Source organism: Choloepus didactylus, chromosome 6 (genome assembly GCF_015220235.1).
Source record: "Choloepus didactylus isolate mChoDid1 chromosome 6, mChoDid1.pri, whole genome shotgun sequence".
Taxonomy (NCBI): domain Eukaryota; kingdom Metazoa; phylum Chordata; class Mammalia; order Pilosa; family Megalonychidae; genus Choloepus; species Choloepus didactylus.
In genome coordinates this window covers 124,991,063-125,012,841 of record NC_051312.1, presented here as the reverse complement: position 1 = coordinate 125,012,841, position 21,779 = coordinate 124,991,063, and the positions used below count along the sequence as shown (strand labels likewise).

The window sequence follows — 21,779 nt, the reverse complement described above, 5'->3', positions numbered from 1 at the left end:
TTCTTTTTCTTTTTTCTCTCTACCTTCTTTGACTCTTCCTCCTTCTTCGTAAAAGAAATGGAGATGTCCTTATATAGATAGTGGTGATGGTGGTGAATGCATAAATACATGATTATACAGGGAACCATTGATTGTTTACTTAGGACAGAATGTATGGTGGGTGAACAAAACCTTCTTAAAAAAAGGGGGGGGGGTTGATGAAGAAACCTTGAGGGCACTATATCGAGTGAAATGAGTCAGACACATAAGGACAAATATTGTATGGTCTCACTGATATGAACTAATTATAACATATAAACTCATAGACATGAAATATAAGTTACCAGGATATAGAACAAGGCTAAAGAATGGGGAACGGTTGCTTATTATGAGTAGAATGTTTAACTAGGTTGAACTTAAGTGTTTGGTAATGGACAGATGTGATGGTAGCATGTTACTGTGAGAATAACTAACAATTAGTGCCGAATGGTGTGTGGTAGAAAGGGGAAGCTTAGAACCATGTATGTCACCAGAAGGAAAGTTGGAGGTTAAAATATGGGAATGCATAAAACAGTGAATCTTGTGGTGGACAGTGTCCGTGATCAACTGTACATATATTAGAAATCTCTTTCATGAACTAGAACAAATGTATGACACTATAACTAGAAGTTAATAATAGAGGAGTATTATAGGGGAAAAAATACACCTGTCGCAAACTATGTACTACAGTTAGTGGTATTTTAACATTCTTCCATCAACAGTAACAAATGTACTATACAAATACTATGAGTCAACAATGGAGGGGGAGGGTACTTAGGGGTATGGGAGGATTTGAGTTTTCTTTTTTGTCCTTATGTCTTTTCTGGAGTAATGAAAATGTTCTAAAAATTGAAAAAAAATTAATGTGGTGATGGATGCACAGCTGTATGATGGTACTGTGGGCAACTGATTGTGCACTTTGGATCTTTGGATGATTGTGTGGTATGTGAACAATCTCAATAAAATTTTAAAAAAAGTATGTGGTTATTTCTAAGGCAGGGGTTGGTCAGAAAACTAGGCTTGGAGACCAAATTTGTCTTTTATAAATAAAGTTTTATTAGAATGCTGCCAAACCCATTCATTTATGTATTGTCTATGGCTGCTTTAATACTACAATGGCTGAGTCAGTGGACCTCAAAGTCTAAAATATTTACTATCTGGCTTTTTAAAGAAAAAGTTTCTGACTCCTGCTCTAGAGGCTTTCACAAGCTCACTAAAAATAATTCGCTGCTTTCTTTGAGAGGGATTAGACTAATAGAGCAGAAAAATGAGTGTATCTAGAGTTCAGCAAGACAAGACACCCACAACAAACAACCTTGTGGATAAAATTGAGACATAGGCTCATATGGAAAAACCATAACTGGGTGAATAAGTCTCTTAAAGGTATTTCGCTGAAGGCAATTTTATAGTATTTAGTACATCCTGTTTTTTTTTTATTCATTTTATTGAGATATATTCACACACCACGCAGTCATACAAAACAAATCGTACATTTGATTGTTCACAGTACCACCACATAGTTAGTACATCCTGTTTTGACTCTATTTGTAATCTCCTCTATCAGGTTTAACTTGGTATCTCTAGAAGATGCTTTAACCACGAGAGCATTCTTTTTTTAACTTTACATGTGACTTCTCTGGAATGTACATATCTTGTTAAAGTGAAGATATCTCCTTTTTCTCCTGCCTGTTTAATATTGAAATTGCTGCTTTTTAAATCAGTTACTTAACAGTGATGCAACTATTGTTATTAGAAATCTTTATAAAAGTTATGGTATAGAGGAAAGAATGGGGCATCAGAGTAAATCAGATCTGATTTGAATTCTGGCAACTGCCTAAATTTGAGAAAACTTTTTAACCTTGTAGAGTGTCCAATTCCTAACTTTGTAAAATGTTGTCAATATCTACATCATGAAAAGGCTAAATAAAGTGATATATGCAGAACAGATATGTCATTAATTACTAATTTTCCAACTTCCCATGGGGATAGTATCTTACATATTTTGTTAACAGTTAATTGGGTTATACTTGCCTTTGTCATATAAGGGAAAACATTCTTAATGTGTGTTATAAACATTTATAAGACTTGTTTAAACGTAGAAAACATTTTTCATTGAAACGTGGTATAAATGATAGATGAGGTTAAGACAAGTATCTAAAACCTACTTAATACATTAGGGTATTGAATCAGAATAAGAACCATAAAGCCTTACTATCAAAACCCAAGTTTTGGGAGCTGAGCCTATGATCCAATGATGCAGAATCTACAAATGGAGAGAACTCCTGAGGAGCTGGGACAGTTGGATATTGGGAAGGCCAGGGCCTTGGTGGGGGAAGATGTTTTAGGAGGGGAGAGATGTCTTGGGTCTCTGTTAGGTGAAAGCCCTGGGCAAGCAACAATAGGAAATCCAGTTCATTGTGATAAAGTTGATGACCAATGATTAGAGTTAACACTTACTGTTCACTTAAACCAACCACTTTATGAGGCAGGTGCTATTAGCCATATCTCAGACAAGAAATCTTAGTTTTAAGAGGTTGGAAAGAAAATTCCTCAAAAGGCAAGCCCTTTCATAAGGAAGGACTATGCTAAATTAGAATTTCATTTGTTTGGGGAAACAGGATTTAATCTAGTATACAAACAAAATCTGAGTAAAAATACGTAACTTTGTTGTTGTTTACAAGCATAAAAAGACTTTCTTTAAACTATAAAAATTCAAAAGCGTTGATACAGCAAACACAACATAACTTAATGCAATTATTAAGCACAAAAATATATTTCAAGTTTTCTTTTTTTATCCCTGAAGAACTACGTGCTGCTTTAATGTATAACTTGAATTACCTTTCCAGTATTTATTTGGAGTACTCAGATCATCTCAACTTCACTTTTCTGTTCTCATAAACTTCATGCTGGCATTTCATGGACTAGAATAGAATAGCAGCTTTTTCTTCTACTCCTAACCTTCCACAAAGTCAGCAAGCATCATACTCAGCATAGGTAAAAGGATGATGGGATGAAAAGAAGCAGAGGACTCTCTATGATTACAATACTAGGATAAATTACCCCTTTTTTGCTTAAAGAGAATGTTTTAATTCTTCAGGTCCACCTCAGAGAGGCTTTTCCTAACTACCTCATCTAAAGTGAACTCTCAATTTCTCTCTCATCATTCCACAGTTATTCCTTTCATGGCCCTTTTATGTTACATGATATTATTTTCACTATATCCTTCATTATTTCCAAATAGTCTGTAGGATATTATTGCAGACTTTTTTTTTAATATAGGGAGAGGTACTTTGTGTATCTGGGGGCTTAATGAATGATTTTGATGGTGAAGATAATGGAAAGTAAATATCTCAGAAGACATTACATTCTACCCTTGTAAATGGATATACTCATTTAAAAAATCCTTCTACCACAGTTATGCACTTAATAATTAAAATGATTACCATTTATGAATGACCCTATTACGTATCATATATTTCTTTATGTTATCACTCTCATTAGAGCTTCACAATAGCCTTGCAAGGTAAGAATTATCTTCATTTCATTGATCAAGAAAGCTGAGAGTCAGAGAGATTAAGTAACTTCCCCAAGGTCCAAGGAAGAAGGTCAGATTCAAATTAAAGTCTGTCTTCCTGACTCTAAAACCTACAGTCTTCCCACAAGACCAAGCAGCCTGCCTTTACTCTACCACAGACTTAATTTCACAAAACTCCTATTTATGCTCATGCTGCAAAGTTTATGATAATACAGCATACAGATCAATATTCCCAAACTCTAAGCAATGGTGCATGTGGGCAAGGCATTCAGTCTCTTGGCTCATAGAACCTTGGGTAATTCATATCTTATACCTGTTAAAGCAGCTATTTTTATAATCATATGCTTCTGAGTCCATTCTGCCAGGATCAGACAGAATTTAAACTCATATTTATTGATAAAGACAAAGGGAGAGAGACAGATCCTTGAACAGGGAACTCCTAGGTCTAATTCACTTGATTTCTGTATTCTTCTTAGTTCTTGGGAAGTTCAGCTTCCCAAACTTACAGATTTGGGAAGGTGTGGGGCAAATGATATATTACAACAAGAAAAGAAAAGTAATTACTGGTACCTGCCATGAATGCTCACTTTTAAATAGCATGCTTTAAATAAACGATGTGTGAATTAAATCCAATAAAAGTAGATCAGAACGTTCTCCTAACATGGGAGCCATGTTCCCTGGCTGTGAGGATGCTGCAGGCAGAACCATTACACTGAACCTCAAGAATGTTTTTCTAAGTGCTGTCTGCTATGACTGTGGCCAAGGTACCATAGAAGAAACAGATCTGTTAGGAAAAACTGTCAACTACTTTCCTGCTGTATGCGCTTCTTTATAGGAACATGACATAGTGTAGAGAGAGCACTAAACTTTCAAGGACACTGGGACAAGCAGTTCCAATAATTAAGTTATAAAATGGCAACCAAAATCACTGGGGATTCTGTAAGCCTGACACTCAAAAAAGGACTATGCAGCCAGAGAGTGACATGATGCCTGTGTTGGAGCTCTTGATTTCTGGAGTGCCTCCATTTATTAACGTACAATTAGAGGTGTACGAGTTTGTCTGTGTTACAGCATAAAAGAGAGCATTGACATCACTGTACAAGCCTATTCAGAAATCTAACAAAAGGTAGGACAAGGATTGCTTGAGGAAAGCACGACAACTTTACGATGGTGTCTCTGTGCAGCATTTCAACCTCTTGCCTTTCTCCGCTCTCATTTTTTGGAATGCAAAGGAAAGAAATCAAGCAAAATTGTGGACTGATCTAGCTGCAGGCAAGTCGAGGATGAGTGGCTGAAGGTAGAGAACAGTGAATATTCACTTACAGAAAGCTTTGGGTGTCATTTTACAACAAGCCTCTAAACTGGCTGTGGAAAGCTATGGAAGGAGCACGAGTTCAGCACCTGTGTGTCTAGTTTTTGCCCCTATTTGTATAAAAACCTCCTTCTTGCATTCATATCAATTAAGCTTGAACTTTTTCCTAAAGAATATAAAGCTAATATAAATGAGCTTGAAATATATATTTTTTTAAATTCCCAGAAATCTGTACACCTGTCCTTAAGTATTGGCACTTTGATATTCAAATATATTGTGCCAAAGACCTTTTCCCTTATCATAAATTTTAATTTACAAGGCCACGGCAGCAGTCCTAATTAAGATTAATTAGTGCAGTGCACTCCATAAAATCTGGCCAGCTTCCTTCTGATCGTGAAGGCTACTGCTTAAAGAGATCATCATGAAAATGTATCACACATCCCTAATGTATCTTCTCTAGCTACTCGGTACTAAAAACAGATTTGTAAAACCAATTTAGTCAAAGTAAAGATGGATTAAAGTTCCCTATAAACATGATGCAAGAGCAGAGGAAAATATGTCTTCTTAGGTCAGAATTCTAATAATTTGAAAAGGCTGGGAGTGGTAAGAAGGAAATAGAGGGCAGAAGACTGCACATCATACTACAGATCTGTGTATGTGTTTCCTTCTACAAAACACATACATGTCATCTGGGATTGACAGAAAGTTTTGGCACCCAACCTCTCTCTTTTTTTTTTTTTGTTCATAAACCCATTTGAGAATTTGATGGAAGCCACGGCCACTTTTCCCAGATAAAAAGAAATAAAATTCAAGGTGTTCATGATTCCCCTAAGTCTCATCCATAGGGTCCAGGTAAAGAATTCCTGCTCTGCAGAAAATTAAAAGACATATTTCTCCTCTACCAAATTTAAAATGTTTAAACACCTATCCGAGTTGTGTTTTATGCTCTGCAGTTTTCTTGCTACTCACTGCATGTAGAACATTTTGTGCTCCCCAGAAGCACATCAGCTTCTCTCTCAAACTACTTTTACTGATTAGTTTTCAATATTCAAGATCATTACCTATCCAAGCATGTCCCCAATGTTTCAGCTATATGGCAAAATTGAATTTTACAGTTAAGTCTGACTCTCCATTGGTCCTTCAAATGACTTTAAAAAGAGAGAAAAAAACTAATCTTCAAAAAGGTTTGCCCATTAAAGAATTACTTAAAATAGCAAAAGCAAAATAAAACAAAATCGGTCACAAGGAACCCAAAACCTAAACCTGGATACAAACTAAAATTCTAAAAACAGGGAAAGAAGATTAAAAAATTATGGTGTAACTAAATGATGGAGTATTATGCTGTCATCTGCATGATCCTAAGTATTCTACATAAAGCAATGTGAAATGAAAAAGGATGTCCAAAGAAACAGTCATTCTCAACAGTTTTCCAGTGAAAACCAAAGTTGCCATGCACCAATGTTAGGGCAGCAGCCAAGAGAATCTTACTGCAAAGATGGGTCATCTTGGCCTCATGCATCCTAGGTACTCATCCATCTTCTTGAAGATACTGGCACTTCTGAAAAATGACAAACTCAAAACTGTCACTGAGTGACAGTTATACAATGGGTGACAAAATTATGGAGGAGTAGAAAGCACAGGGCAAAAACTGAGACAGGAAATAAGTCAAGAGGGTAGCTTCCTAAACTTCAAATTTCTCACATTATGACTTCTCCATCCCAATCCCAAGTCTCACCCCAGGGAATAAAACTCTCCTTCCTAGATGTGTAACAATCTTTCCCTAAAATCCCAAGACAAATATTACATTTCCCTATTCTCATTCCAATGATCTGCATTCATGCTACACATCATGTGATTCTCTCTTTCTTTCTTTCTCTCTCTCTCCATTTTTTAGGGCAATGGCAAAAGGGAGAGACAAAAGGAACACAACTTAAAGAAAGTCAAGTAAATTAACTCGCCTCTTGTCACCCACAATTCATGCTACTTTCTGGTAACAACTCTTCAAAGTATGATGGTTCATGGAACTTATTTCACAAATAAGAAGAGATTACCAAGATTTTTCTCTTGAAAGTTGTTTGGCATACTGGAAGGGGGGGCTAAATATAAGGGTTTTTTTTTTGTTTTTTTGTTTTTTTTAAAAATACAAAGTAAAAGGTAAGAATGACACGCAATAAAGTCAACATATCATTAAGCTGAGACAACTTCTTTCCCACATCTGCCACCCACAACTAGATTCACCAACAACTAAAGATTCAAGTAACTATGGAAACTGTAGTCAATTGTATTGTTTTCCTTTTACAATCACCTAGGCTCTGAGTAAGAAGAAGCTCTTTAGGATGTGGAGAAATAGGTACACTTATTCACTGTTGGTGGGAATGCAGAATGTTACAGCTGCTCCGGAAGGCAGTTTGGCAGTTCCTCAGGAAGCTAAGTATAGAACTGCCATATGATCCAGCAATCCCGTTACTAGGTACATACTGGGAAGAACTGAAAGCAGGGACATGAAAAGACATTTGCACACAAATGTTGATAGGGGCATTATTCATGATTGCCCACAGATGGAAACAGCCCAAATGTTCATCAACTGACAAGTAGATAAACTGTGGTATAGACATACAATGGAATATTATGCAGCTGTAAGATGGAAAGAAGTCATGATGCATACAACAACAACGTAGATGAACCTTGAGGAAGTTATGCTGAACTAAATAAGCCAGAAACTAAAGGACAAATACTATATGGACTCACTAATATGGACTAACTATAATGAGCAAACTCTGGTAGTCAAATTCAAGAACACAGGTTATCAGAAAATAGAAAGAAGGCAGAGACAGGGCAATTGATGTTTAAGGAGCATATAATGTTTAATAAGGTTGACTGTAAAGCAGAAACAGCACAATATCATGTGATGGTAACACAATATTGTAAGTAAAATGAACAAAGCTGAGTGGAAGAATGGTTGAAAGAGGAAGGCTAGGGTTGTATATGTCACCAGAAGGAAAGCTAGTGGATAAAAACTGAGACTGTATAACTTAGGGAAACCTAGAATGGACAATGATGGGGTTAATTGTACAAACATAAGAAAGTTTTTACATAAACTAGAACAAACGTATGTCACTATTACAAGGTGCTAATAATGGAGTGGTATATATGAAAAATACAATTAGTGCAAACTAAGATCTATAGTTAACAATAACACTGTAATATTCTTTCATTAATTGTAACAAAGGCACTATACCAAAACTAAATGTCAATAATAGAGGGATATAAGGGAGAGGTATGGGATTTTTTTTTTTTTTTTTACCAGAAGAAATGGGAATGTTCTCATAAAGATTGTGGTGGTAAATGTATAACAATGTGACTATACCAGAAGCCAGTGATTGTACACTTAGGATGGACTGTATAGCGGAGTGTGAATAAAACTGTTCTTTAAAAAAAAAGCTCTTTGAAAAACGAACCACCCCACTCATTCAGCACCAATAATCCCACTAAAATTTATATCAAATATACAATGTGCCATACCCAGCCCCAATCAAAAACATTCTAAGAAGGAAATTAAAATGCTTTTTGAGAAACTTCCTTCCCAAGCAACTCATCTCTGATTCATAAACATTTTTTTTTTCCTGATGAAAACCTTTTCACATATCGTGAAGTAAACTGTAACATCTTGGAAGAGAAGTTGCTGGGCAAAATTTAGTGAAGAGATATCACAGAACTCAACAATGGGAGAAACAACAGACATTAAAGTAGTTCATTCCTTCATATGAGAGATCACTTTTAAAGACAGGTAAGGTCACACACACAAAAAAACCAGAGAATTAATATGGAGTAAGTTTTGAAAAACAAAAATCAACAGCAACAAACAAAGAAATGAACTGACAGACAAAAAACCTTGACCAATCTTTTTGATTCAGAACTGCATAAGATTAGGTGAAAAGAACAGCTAAGTATATGAGATGATGTGGGACAGTTTATTCTATATGGGAAAACCTATCAGTTCATATAGAAGTTGAAACTTATTCCAACAGTTTCAGTACAAATTATAGATATAATTGGTCTATGCCACCTAGAATAATCTATCAAACAGTCCACCATACAACAGTTCTACATAAAGCCACCTGCCTTAGTCAGGGACTGTAGCCTGAGAAGCAAAGATTGATATAAGGTAGTAAGGACTCCAACCAAAACCTTTTTCTCTATCCTTTTTATATTTAAAAAAGGTTAAGATTATAAATATTAAAAACTTAATTTCACTGGATAATGAATATTTGGAACATCCAGCTGCTTCTTTTTCATTATGTTCAATATTTTGCAAATTTTCACACCATTAGCAATTCACATGAAGATGGCCATAAACCAAACATGATGAATGCCACTAGATATACAAAAATTAATCTTGTCTGCTCAGAGCCAAATTTCTCAGCTTGTGAAGCACAGCTAAAAGGAACAATTTTATTGAAAGAAGAGTTTAATTGGAATATGGTTAAAGATTCTACACAGTGACATTCTTGTCTCACTTCAAAAGCTACATTCTTTCAAAGGAAAATTTGCCTTTCTCTCCCTGCTCGGTAAGACTTGCTTCAGGTTTAGCTTAGCTTATCACTCCCTTCAGGAAGCCCCTCCCGACTCACCAAGCCCAGGTTAGGTCTATCACTTAGGTGCCATCTGTGTTTGTGTTTATTCCCTACCTACCTGCAGCCTCCCCCAAATGCATGTTCACTTCCTCTCCAGTGCACAGCACTTAATGGCACTGTTTTGGAACTGCTTGCTTAAGTATCTGTAACCCACACAGAACTAAAAGCTCTCTGAAGACAGGAAAGGTATTTTTCTTGTGTAATGTTTTATTTTCTTTACCTGCACTCACTGTGCCTGGCATATGACAGGTATCAAAAAATTCATAGTTGAAAGAATGGATAGAAGAAATATGACAACAAGCCAGAGACTTAAAATATCAAGTGGATATTTTTAACTATTAAATAAGTAGAATGTGAATTAACTAATGCAGAAGGTACTCACTCCAGTTCTTCGCACCACACAGAGAAGCTTTTCAAAATATTTTTCTTTCAAAAGCAGTATAACTACATTATATGGACTATTTTGGGAGATAAAGCAATGACAAATCATTTATGATTCCAAACACAATTGTAATACTTGAGCTTTTCCCCCCAAAAGGTATAAAAGTCTATCAAAATTTATTAGAGACCAGAACACATGATTCTGTTCTCCGCAGGCCAATGAATTCTATGATGTCACCAAGTCCACTGAAACAAAGAGCTAAATTTCCTACCAAATCGTTTTGTGTTTTCCTAACAACAATAACAAATTCTAACATCTTGTATTTATTCTACTAGGATAGTTCCACAATTCAAAGGAAGACTCAGGAGTGAAAGCCACAGAATAAAACACAGTCCTGGACCAATTTTGTAAGATGGATGAAAATGGGGAAGGAAACCAGGGGACATCAAAGCAAGCTCTCTCTTCTACATCTGTTTTCAAAAAACAGCTCACAAAAGCTTAGAGCCTCAGATGGAGGCTCCGACCCCCAACTCCTTCTTCTGTACAATGGGTAGATTACCCATTCCCCCTATTTCCCAGCTCTTTCTCAGAATGAATTCATGGTAGCATTCTTAAAGCTCCTAAAGGAACTAAGGTCACATTATATTCATTGCCCTTGAGACACTATGGTAGAGAAGAAATCTTTTCTTTTTGTCTTTTTGCCATGAGAACTTGATGGAGGGAAATTTTGCACAGTGAAATCCCTTTAGAATCTCAACCCCAAAGAGTTGAAGGTAGTTTAAATTCTACCGTGGCTGGGCAGTGAACTGAGAAGGAGCACAGAAGTAGAGACTCTGCAAAACTCCATCAGACCTCTCTGAGGACAAACTATTGATCCTAGATTCAGTCATTCCCCACCAAATTTGGCTCTCCTTTGCTTATTTCCTACTGAAAAAAAGGTTTCTGCAAGTGGGGAGACTAAAGCGTTACTCATGCTGAATATTTATGGGTGTTATCAAAGTGAAGGAAAAAAAAAGTACCCAGAGGAAATTTCCAAAGAAACTAGCTCATGCTAGCTAGTTCTGGAACAACAGCTATTTTCTAACTGGTGTATCTAGTCCCATAAGAGTGAATTCATCATCAGTGAAAATGCTGAGTTTATACCCAGAGAATAATGCACTGGGAGAGTCCAGATGACCAAGAGGCAGAACACTAGCTGTTCCTACAATTATTTTGCAGAAGTTAGAAATGGTGATGCAAACAAAATCTGTGAACATGCCGGGAGGGGCCTGTCTGAAGCTAACATCACAAAATCTTAGCTACATAGCAATGTTTACAAGAGACAGAGAGAAAAGATGCAGCCAAACTGGAATACTGGAAAACTGTAGTGGTGCTATTATTATAAATACAAGTAGTAGCAACAATGACTGCTGTCAAAATTCTAGTGTGTATGGATTTACTTCTCAATACATTTCTTTATTTAAAAAAATTGGGGTTTAATTTACATATATTCGATTCATTGTCATTGGGGATAATTTTAAGAAAGAAGGAAAAAGGGAGAAAAATGGAAATTAGAGTATAAATAGAAATTTCACCTGTAGACTAATATAGGTGACCTACTCTAAATTCTGCCTTTTAGTCCAGGAATGGTAAATAAATTTTATCTTATGTACCAATTCCAACTACATGACAGAGGCCATGTTGACCAGAACTGCTTAGGCTACACAGAAAGAAGTATAGACAAAGCATGCCTCAGATGAGGGACAGAGGAAATTAAAAACCAGTACTATGCATTGTCAACCTGTGTTTATTTCAAAGGCTCTCAACTGTGGGTGATTCTGCCCCTCAGAGGATATCTGGCAACCTGAAGACATTTTTGGTTATTACAACTCAGGGTGGAGGTGCTATAACATCTAGTGGGTAGAGGCCAGAATTGATGCCAAACATTCTACAATGCCTGGACAGTTCCCCAACTAAGAAGGATCTGGGTCAAAATGTCAATAGAGCCAAGTTTGAGGTACCATGGTCTAGTCAAATCTGTACCATGGATATTCCATGGATCCATGTCTTCAGCCCAAATGACAACACATTTGTCTTCAAGCAGTTTTCCTGCACTATCTCATTCTAATGTGTGGGCAATACTATATAACCTGGTTGGGGTATTAGAACTAGGGAGTCAGTTTAATTTATGCAGATCACACTAGCCTCTCCCTAACTTGTTTTGTGATCACCGATATACATTATTTATCCTTCAAAGCCTCAATTTCTTCATCTGTAAAAGGAGGGACTTGGACCAGATAAACTCTATGTTCATAGATCCACCCCCCCCCCCAAAAAAAAAACCCACAAAAAACAATAAAAAAGTGCTAGGAAACCCTTAGGTATACTAAAAGACTAAAATTCCTCATGTTAGTAATAAAAACCCTTGTTCAGGCTCTCTGCTCCTCTCCATTCAACTGCTCTTATGGTGCCAGCTACATCCCTGAGACACACTGGTGAAGGTCTGAGTCAAAGGATTTGGTCATATTGGACACTTTGTCACCAGAGCTGCTTTTAACTACAGGAAAGTGGAGGCTATCACAATCAATGACCCTTTCATTGACATCAACAACATGATCTACATGTTCCAGTATGATTCCACCCATGGCAAGTTCAAAGACACCATCAAGGCTAAGAACAGGAAGATTGTCATCAATGGGAAACCCTCTTCATCTTACAGGGGCAAGATCTTGCCAACATTAAATGGGGTGAGGCTAATGCTGAATATATTGTGGAGTCCACTAGTGTCTTCTCTATCTTTGAGAAGGATAGGGCTCACTTGAAGTGTAGAGCCAAAAGAGTCATCATCTCTCCTTCTTCAGCCGATATTCCCAAGTTTGTGATGGATGTAAACCATGAGAAGCATGATAATTCCTGTACCACCAACTGCCTGCCCCCCCACCCCCCCAGCCAAGGTCATCCATGAAAACTTCGGCATCATGGAAAGACTCAGGACCACAGTCCATACCATCATGCCACCCAGAAGACTGTGGACAACCCTCTGTAAAACTGGCATGATGGTTGTAGGGCTACGCAGAACATAATCCCTACATCTACTGGCATTGCTAAAGCAGAAGGCAAGATCATCCCCAGCTGAATGGGAAGCTCACTGGCATGGCCTTCTGCATCCCTGCCCCTAATGTGTCCACTGTGGATCTGATGTGCCACTGGAAAAAGCAGCCAAATAGAATAACATTAAGAAGGTGGTGAAACAGGCATCTGAGGGACCCCTTACAGTACACCAAGGACCAGGTTGTCTCCTGCAACTTCAACAGTGATACACACTCTTCCACCTTTGATGCTGGACCTGACATAGCTCTCAACAACCAGTCTGTCGAGTTCATTTTCTAGTATGACAATGAATTTGGCTACAACAGTAGGGTGGTAGGCCATATGGTAGACATGGCCTCCAAAGAGTAAGAGCCCCCTGGACCACCACCCTAGTAACAGCACGAGAGGAAGAGAAAGGCAGTCAGCTACTGGGGAGTCCTTGCCCCAACTTGATTCCCTAACACTTCTAAGAATCTCCCTTCCTCAACACAATTTCCAATCCAGATCCCCCAAAGAAGGGGAGGGTCTTAGAGAACCATACTCTGTCATATATACAATAAATATACTGTACCCAGCCAAAACAAGTACCCTTGTTCATATTCTCTTCAATTAAAGGCAATTTCTCTTCAGTTTAAGAAGAGTTAACCAATTCCTTTCCATCTGTACAACTGCGGAGTTACTAACTATGCCTGAAATTAAAACTATTCTAATTTTCATGTAATACTTAAATAGTTTCCATCTTAACCACTGTCTTTGGTGCTCCTAAAGGTACTCCTACCTTTTTATCTAACACTATTACACTTTCTGAACTTGGCTTCTTTCAACTCTCCAACCATCTATTCTGTCATCTCTTGTATTATTTAAACTATTAGAACCAATTATAAAGCTGTTTATAATTATACTTTTCTTCTTTATCTTATACCTCTCCTTCACCAATCAATCAATTCAAATAGTTCAGGGCCTTCTCTGTTCCCATGACATTAATGTTGGGGATGGGGGTAGAGGTCGGCACTGGAAGGGTTGGTACAAAAAACTGTAAAGACAAAAGTCTTATCTATAATGCATTTACAGGCTACTTGAAAGGATGAAACACATGGAGCTATTAGAAAACAAGTCATATTAACTAGATGGAGGCAGGGAAATGTCACTATGAGGGTGAGAAATGCCAGAAGAATGAAATGAAATGTCTGCTGTACAGATTAAGAATGACCCTGAAGGATAAAAACTAAAGGACAAATGGGGTGGGATGGGGGGATGATTTGGGTGTTCTTTTTTCACTTTTATTTTTTATTCTTGTTCTGGTTCTTTCTGATGTAAGGAAAATGTTCAGAGATAGATTGTGGTGATGAACGCATAACTATGTTATCATGCTGTGGACAGTGGATTGTATACCATGGATGATTGTGTGGTGTGCGAATGTATTTCAATAAAACTGAATTTAATTAAAAAAAAAAAAAAGAATGACCCTGAAACTATCATGAAAATGTTAGGAAAAAAGCCATGTGAATCAGATGCAGAAACATTACTGACATTCTGTCAATGGCTCCAAAGCTTGTCTCTATCTTTTAAACATGGCTGTATAATAAACTGTAAAAACTAATTAATGTTCGACTCTACAGACAGTCAAATTATACAGAAACATATGGAAGGTAATGATACAAAGTCAAATGTGTTAAGTTAAAGCACATCTATCAAAATAGAGATCCCAAACCAGTCTAAAAGAGGGACATTTATATAATAATATAAGGGGCAGTTAACTTTACTATATCAATAGTCTATCGAGGTCTCTGACATGGGGACCAAGGAACTTTTTTAAGCACACTGTACTATATTTACATTTAGAGGAAAATTTCTAAAGATTAGGAATATACCCTAAACCTAATTTTAAATCTTACGGAACATACATTTATAAATTTTTCTAAATCCTAATCAGAGTATTTTCAACTCTTGGTACCTCTTGTGGTAGTGAAGCTAGTGTGTTCACCATCTAGTCTGCAAATACTATAAAGCTAAAATGTTTACTACCTAGTTGTGCAATAGCAAATGCCTCTAGTTTCTGGTATTAGCTGTGAAGACTGTGTTTTGGATAAGTGAATTTTCCCTATCACAAAAGAATTCTGTATTTACAGAAGCACAGATTATGACAAGTAACCCTGAATTGGTCTCTAGGCCTCCCTACAACATTACACCCTAAGGGGATAATCTTTTTGAAACCTTTTCATGATGTTGTTCTTATTTAAAATGAAGTTATGGCTCTCTGTGGCCTATTTCTCCAACTCCAAACTCCCTGGGCTAGCATTTAAGGGTTCCATCAAGTACCTTCGTCCCTTCAATCGTATTAGCTTCATTTGTCATTAGTACCTTCCTTCTTCCTAAATATGTTCATTGGTTTAGAATGTCCATGAAGTTTAAAATTCTAAACTTTTAAATCAAGAGTATCTTCATGTACTCTAACACACAGCACTCTCTAAAAAAAGTGCTGAGCAGGTCACACTATTATTCCATTCGTCACATTTCATGTATTTTTGTCACAGTAGTAAACAGTCCATGTTGAAAAATGAACAAGTTTTAAATTGAGAGAATTTGTCAAGGACTATTCATATAGTAGTTTTCCATTAAAGGGAAAGTATAACTGTATTTTTTTAAAATTCAATTTTTAAATAACATTCTTAATGGAGTCCTTTGACAGTGATCAAAATAAAATACTGCTTGTTTCTGTTAAACATACAAAACTGGTGCATCAAATACTTCAGCATAAGGGATCCAGAAAGAGGGAGATGAGAAAAAAAGAATAGAGAAAGAAAAAGAAACCACCACTCATAAGACTCTTATATCTGTTAATAGAGATTATAGGAATGATCAGAAGACCCCTAAATGATCAGAAGAACAGCACAACATATTTGCAGAATGACCTACCAGCACAATGAGTAAGTATTAACAGCAATATTCTCCAGGATAACAGTAGAGGTAAAATATCTCTCAGGGTAATATTTTTAGTAATGTCTTTTGGATTTATTAAAAAGAAAAGACACATAATGCTACCAATGGTAAAACATACCTAATATTATTTTCCATATCTTCACTATCTGATTCTTCGGAGCTTCGGTACTTATCCGGATCTGGAAGTGTACTTGGATCAAATTCACCATCATCATCATCACTCCAATCCAGAAAGGCTTCCTCTTCATCTTCGGCCTAAGAAAACACAAGGGAAATTGTGGTTTAAGATGTCAGCTGATGATAATCAGGTCTTAGTTATAGGCCCAAATAGAGACCCCTCTTCTGAGATCCTTAAATTAGAAGCCTTCTGTTCTGATGAAAAACTACATAATTTTCAGAACCACAAGCATTTGCCAAAAGAAAGAAAACCTATGTCATTATAGAAATAAAAATAAAATGTGATTCAGAAAGAAAATCATTAATAAGTCCTGTAACCTCAATAGAGGGAAAGATTATTGATTTTAATACTTTCACATAACTCAATTATCCAAGAAATAAAACACAAAATAAAGATGTTTTAGTGCTCCTGTCCAAACATATCAAAAATATTAGGTGAAAATGTAAAAGACCAGATCTTGACATTTGTTAAGATCACAGTAACATATGACTGATTATTTTATGACCACAATAGTCTAAGTTAAAATACCATCAGATCTGTATAAGCTCCTTGGTATTGAGGGTTTTTCTAAATTCAAAGAGAAGTACTAAGTCACTAAGACAAAAGGAAAAAGAGAAGGAACATAGAGAGGTAAAGGGAGGGGAGTGCATGGAAAAAGTTGGGAGTTATTCACTTTCATGTAAGTAGGTAGGTGGGATTTGGGGTTGTTTTTAGTGATTAATTTTTTTGTGTTAAAAAAAAAACCCATACAGAATAAAACAATGTTAAAAATAACTAGCTATACATTTATGTAATTAACATCCCTTATAAAAAATTCATTTCAGTCAGATCAGTTATGCTGCTAGTAGATAAGAGATTCAAACAAGCATTGCAACATGCATTTAACAGAATATCGTAAACAAGACTAAAAAAAAATGTCTGGATGACTTTTTCTCAGTTACCCTCTTTACAATTCGTCCACAGCAAGTGAGCCAAAATTCAATGACTCTTTGATTTCAAATGTTTAATTATATTTCCCAGAAACTGAACAACAATTTGTTTATTCTGAATAAAAACTCAGATTAATATAGCAATTGACTGTGCAGGCTACCATAGAAATCCTCTGACACTTTTAGGACAGCTGTCCTTTGACAACCTCCAAACATAACAAAGGGAGGAAGAAGTAAAGAAAATAAGAAAAACCCCTTATTACTTTCTTGGTAAAGCTCCTTAGTAAAAAAAGAATAGGTCTGGAAAATAATAAGGGAAAAAAGTAGAAGCACTGAGCATACATGACAACATATGAAGATGGTCTTCTTGGAAATAAAGATATCAACAAAAACTGAATATCAGGATATATTCAACAGCATGACTCTCCTGGGCTACAAGATATTTCCAATTTTTTTTTGTCTGGTTTCTTAAGGGGATGAGCTGTCTGAAGTTGGTGACAGAGAAGACTCCAAATAGTTCTCAAATGGTTTGGTCTCAGGATCCCTTTACACTCTTAAAGACTGTGGAGAACTCTAATGAACTTTTGTGGATTATATCTACTAACATTTACTGTATTTGAAATTAAAACTAAGAATATTTTAACATTTATTTATTAATTCATTAAAAAATAATAAACCCACTACATATTAACATAAATATGTTTTAAAATGAAAAAATACTGCAATTTCCAAAACAAAGGAACATTGTTCTATATTTTTGCAAGTCTTCTTTTAATGTTTGGCTTAACAGAAGATGGCTGGATTCTCATATCTGCTTCAGCATTCAGTCTGTTGCAATATGTTGTTTGAAGAATATGAAGAAAATCCAGTCTCTCACAGATATACAGCTGTCGAAGGGAAGAGTCATTTAATAGGTTTTTTAGATAATTGTGCTTTATTCTTCTTTGGATACCAAAATAAAACTTGATGAGTGGTAGTTGCAATGTGGAATCTGAAACCATATTAATGGATTTTTGTACTCTGTTGCATTAAAATCCATTGGTTTACATTGTACTTTAAACGGATCTTTTATCAGTGCATGATTTTGTAACATAATGCACTGGTCATATGGGAAATACTCGTTCACTGAATTATACAGATCTTCCTTATGTGAATCTTCCAAATATTGACACATTTCATTAAACACTTTCTTGAAAAAAATTACATTTGTTAAGATCACCACCATCAGTGTCATCAGAAAAGTCTTTCAAGTATGAGGAAGTTGTTGGTGGTACAAGTTTCCAAAGTTAAACATTGGGAAGTATTGGTAGATACAAGTTTTCCAAAATTCTAAGTTTTGCTTAAAAGCTTGACTTTAATTATTGGCAACAAACACTTTCTGTTTTCCTTGAAGTGAAAGCAATGTATCATTTTTCTCTGCCTACTGTCAACATTTTCTCTTCATCATAGCAGTTTGACTATGATGTATCTAGGAATGATTTTCTTTGTGTTCATTCTTCTTCATGCTCCTTCAGCTTCTTGGATCTGTAAGTTAACGTTTTTCACTAAATACAGGAACTTTTCAGCTATTATTTCTTCAGAAATGTTTATGCCCCTTTCTCACTTCACCTTCTAGGATCTCAAGCACATGTGTGTAGAATTACTTCATATCGCCCTACATATTTCTTAGATTCTGTTCATTTTTTCTTTAATCCTTTTTTTTTTTTTTTTTCCTTCTTTCTGTTCTTTGGACTGGGTCATTTCTACAGGTCTTTCTTCAGGTTTGCTGTCTCTTTCTTGTACCCTTTCCAAACTACTTTTGAGCCCATTTAGCAAATTTTTTATTTCAGTTAATTGTATTTTCAGATCTAGAATTTCTAGTTTAAAAGAAAATAGTTTCCATTTCTCAGTTAAGACTGCCTATCTATTCATTGATACCATATTTTCCCTTAATTTTTGAGTATTTAAAATAGTTGCTTTGAAGTCTTTGGTTAATTTCAAATCTGAGCTAAGAATCAGTTTCTACTGTCTGCATTTTACTTGAGAATGGATCATTCTTTCCTGTTTCACTGTATGTCTAATATTTTTGTAGAGCACTGGATATTGTAGATAATACTTTATAGAGATGCTAGATTCTGTCATGTTTTTCTGAGAATTATTATATTTATTCTAATAGGCAACTGCCTTGCCTGGATTCAGACTACAAACTCTCTAACCCATGGTACAGCTGCTTATATTTTTGTGTTGTTCTTGTGGCTCCCAATTGCTGCTTTTTAATCCTGGCTTCCTGTGAGTCTCCCCAGAGCCTGTGCAATGTGGAAGTCAGCCAAGGAATTAGGCAGAAATGGGCTTACACTTTCTGTAGTATTCTTGTTCCCAGGGGTTTTCCTAATTTCCAGCTGTTCTACAAGCTGTAGTTATACTTCATGTGGAAAGTTTCATTTAACTGATTTTTAAAAATACCTAATACCATTTAACATGCCACTTCAGTCATTCATTATGTGGCAAATAGGCTTCACAAAATATCAACTTGAACAATAAAATAAGGGAACTAAATTAGAAGGGTGAACAGTATAAATACCTTACCCAATGTTTTAACATAAATGTTTATCTATTTGCAGAAAAATACTAATGCAGAATGATAATTTATTTTAGAGGATAAAATATTATTTGGATTAGTATTAAAATGACTTTCTTGTAATTGACCACATTCAAGACTTGCTACTTCTTGACCTGTAAGGTGACTGCAGTGTCATACCATATTGTCTGTGCTGCATTATACTTCTCAATTCTACAACAGTGACAAATGAATTTAAGTAGGCAATCATTCTTTTAGAAACAATTTCAAACTACTAAAAATGTAGGGATTTATGGCATTTCATTGCTGATTTCTGTCTCTCTATTCATTCTCTGAATTTTTAGAAATATAACTATAAAATGCATACTAACTGTATTCTAAAAAGTATGTGACCCAATTAATGCCTATAACTCATTAAAAAAGAAAAACAAAGCAAAACACTATCATGTACAATAAAACAAAACATAAAAGTCAGTAAGTGAAAAGGGTATTGCCATAATTAAAATATTCTAGAGAAAAAGACTATGCTGTTTGTCTTTCTGGAAAAGCCTAGTTTACAAGCATGTTCTTTCTAGTATAAAGACAGTAAAGAAAACAGATGTTCTAGATGCTCTGTCTTGCTATACTTGTGATTTTATGAATCATTTAAAAGATAATTTATAAAGATGGCACCTTCATTTCTATCTCTTTTTGGATTCATTTTCATGAGAGCACAAATATTCTCTAAAACACATATCCCCTCACAACTGATTGTGACACATCAGTATGTTAGGATACCATGGCTGGAAACACTGCTGTAATCAAAGGAGACCCATTTAAGTATTCTAGCAGGAGAGTAAAATAACAGAATTTTCACCTTCGAGAAAGAACACTTTGGCAACAATATGAAGGAAGGCTGGAAGATGCATGATTTGAAGGAAGAATGTCAGTTTTAAGAACTGCCATAATCCAGGTGAGACATGAGGGATTCAAGTGACACTGGAGATGGAGGTCATGGACAGGTATGAGGGATGTTAAGGAGAGAGAATCAATTAGACTACGTGGACTACATGGGTTATAATATATTTAAGAGCATCAATCTGCAAAGTAACATAGTTTTACACATGAGATCCTTGGTAAATTTGGCCTAAGAAAGCAGTTTTGTAAATACTGTAAATGATTCCTTACAGAAATGCTTCATTCAACAATATTTATTAAGTAGCTATTACATACGCCAGGCACTGTTCTAGGTTCTGGGTATGTAGCAGTGAATAAGACAAAGTCCCTGCCTTAATTAACGAAATGAATTTCACTAATAAAAGCCACTTTCTGCTCTTTCTTGGAGCAGCCAATCAAGAGTGAATTGATTCCACCAGCCCATTTAAATGCCTAACAATTAGTATACTGGAGTCTTCAACTTATGAATCCCCTAACTTATGGCTGCTTGATTATGGATCCTGGCTATCAATGGGCCTTTCTCTTCAGGTATTTCCAGGTTTGAAACTGTGACCACTTTTCCTTCACTGACTAATCCCTCTCATCCCTCTCTACCCTCCTAGCCTATTCAAAGCAAAACAAAAACCCATTACACCACACACACCCACACTCTTCTCTTAAGGCCTTGAAGAAATGAAAAAGTAATTCACACTCACAAAGAGATTGGGGTCTCCTCTATGAACTGGCTGTTCCTGAAATGTAATTTCAAAACCTCTGAGGAAAACAGTTCTCCTAAAATAGGAATGATTTGTTCTAAAACTAGTTATTTGGCAGACTCAATTATAAGTAGGGCAGATGAAAATATCCGAAAAAGAAATCATGTTTCCCAACTAGCTTTTATTTGTTTTTGGCTTTGATTATGCAAAGAAACATAGGCAAAACGTGGCATTCTCCTACAACAAATTTACAAAGTGCTTTGACATACAATGTCTTATTAATCGTCAAACCTTGTGAGGAAGGAAGAAAAGTATTGTTTTTCCCATTTTCAGAATTAAGAAACTATAATTCAGATAACTAAATGACTTAACCAAGGCTACACAAGCCTGAACTTAGCCTAGGTCTTCTGCATCAGCCTGTGTCTTAACTTTAACCATTAAAGCTTTAGATTTGCTGCTTCTACAATATTTCTTCAGAAGCAATCATATTTTATAAGCCTCATAAAACATATATGGGTATATTTATGTCACCTTGCATGCTCTACCTCCACTTTCACCACTCCTGTCTCCCAAACTTCTATTTTCTCTTGACTG

The 21,779-nt window shown here is 35.8% G+C and overlaps 1 protein-coding gene across 1 annotated transcript in view; it reads right to left on the bottom strand.

Moving 5' to 3' along the window:
• Positions 1-21,779, bottom strand: part of DDX10 (DEAD-box helicase 10) — a 350,279-nt gene that overhangs the window by 7,564 nt on the left and 320,936 nt on the right. The window contains 1 exon segment of the mRNA XM_037841350.1: positions 16,009-16,145. Within this exon segment, the coding sequence (XP_037697278.1) occupies positions 16,009-16,145 (137 nt within the window).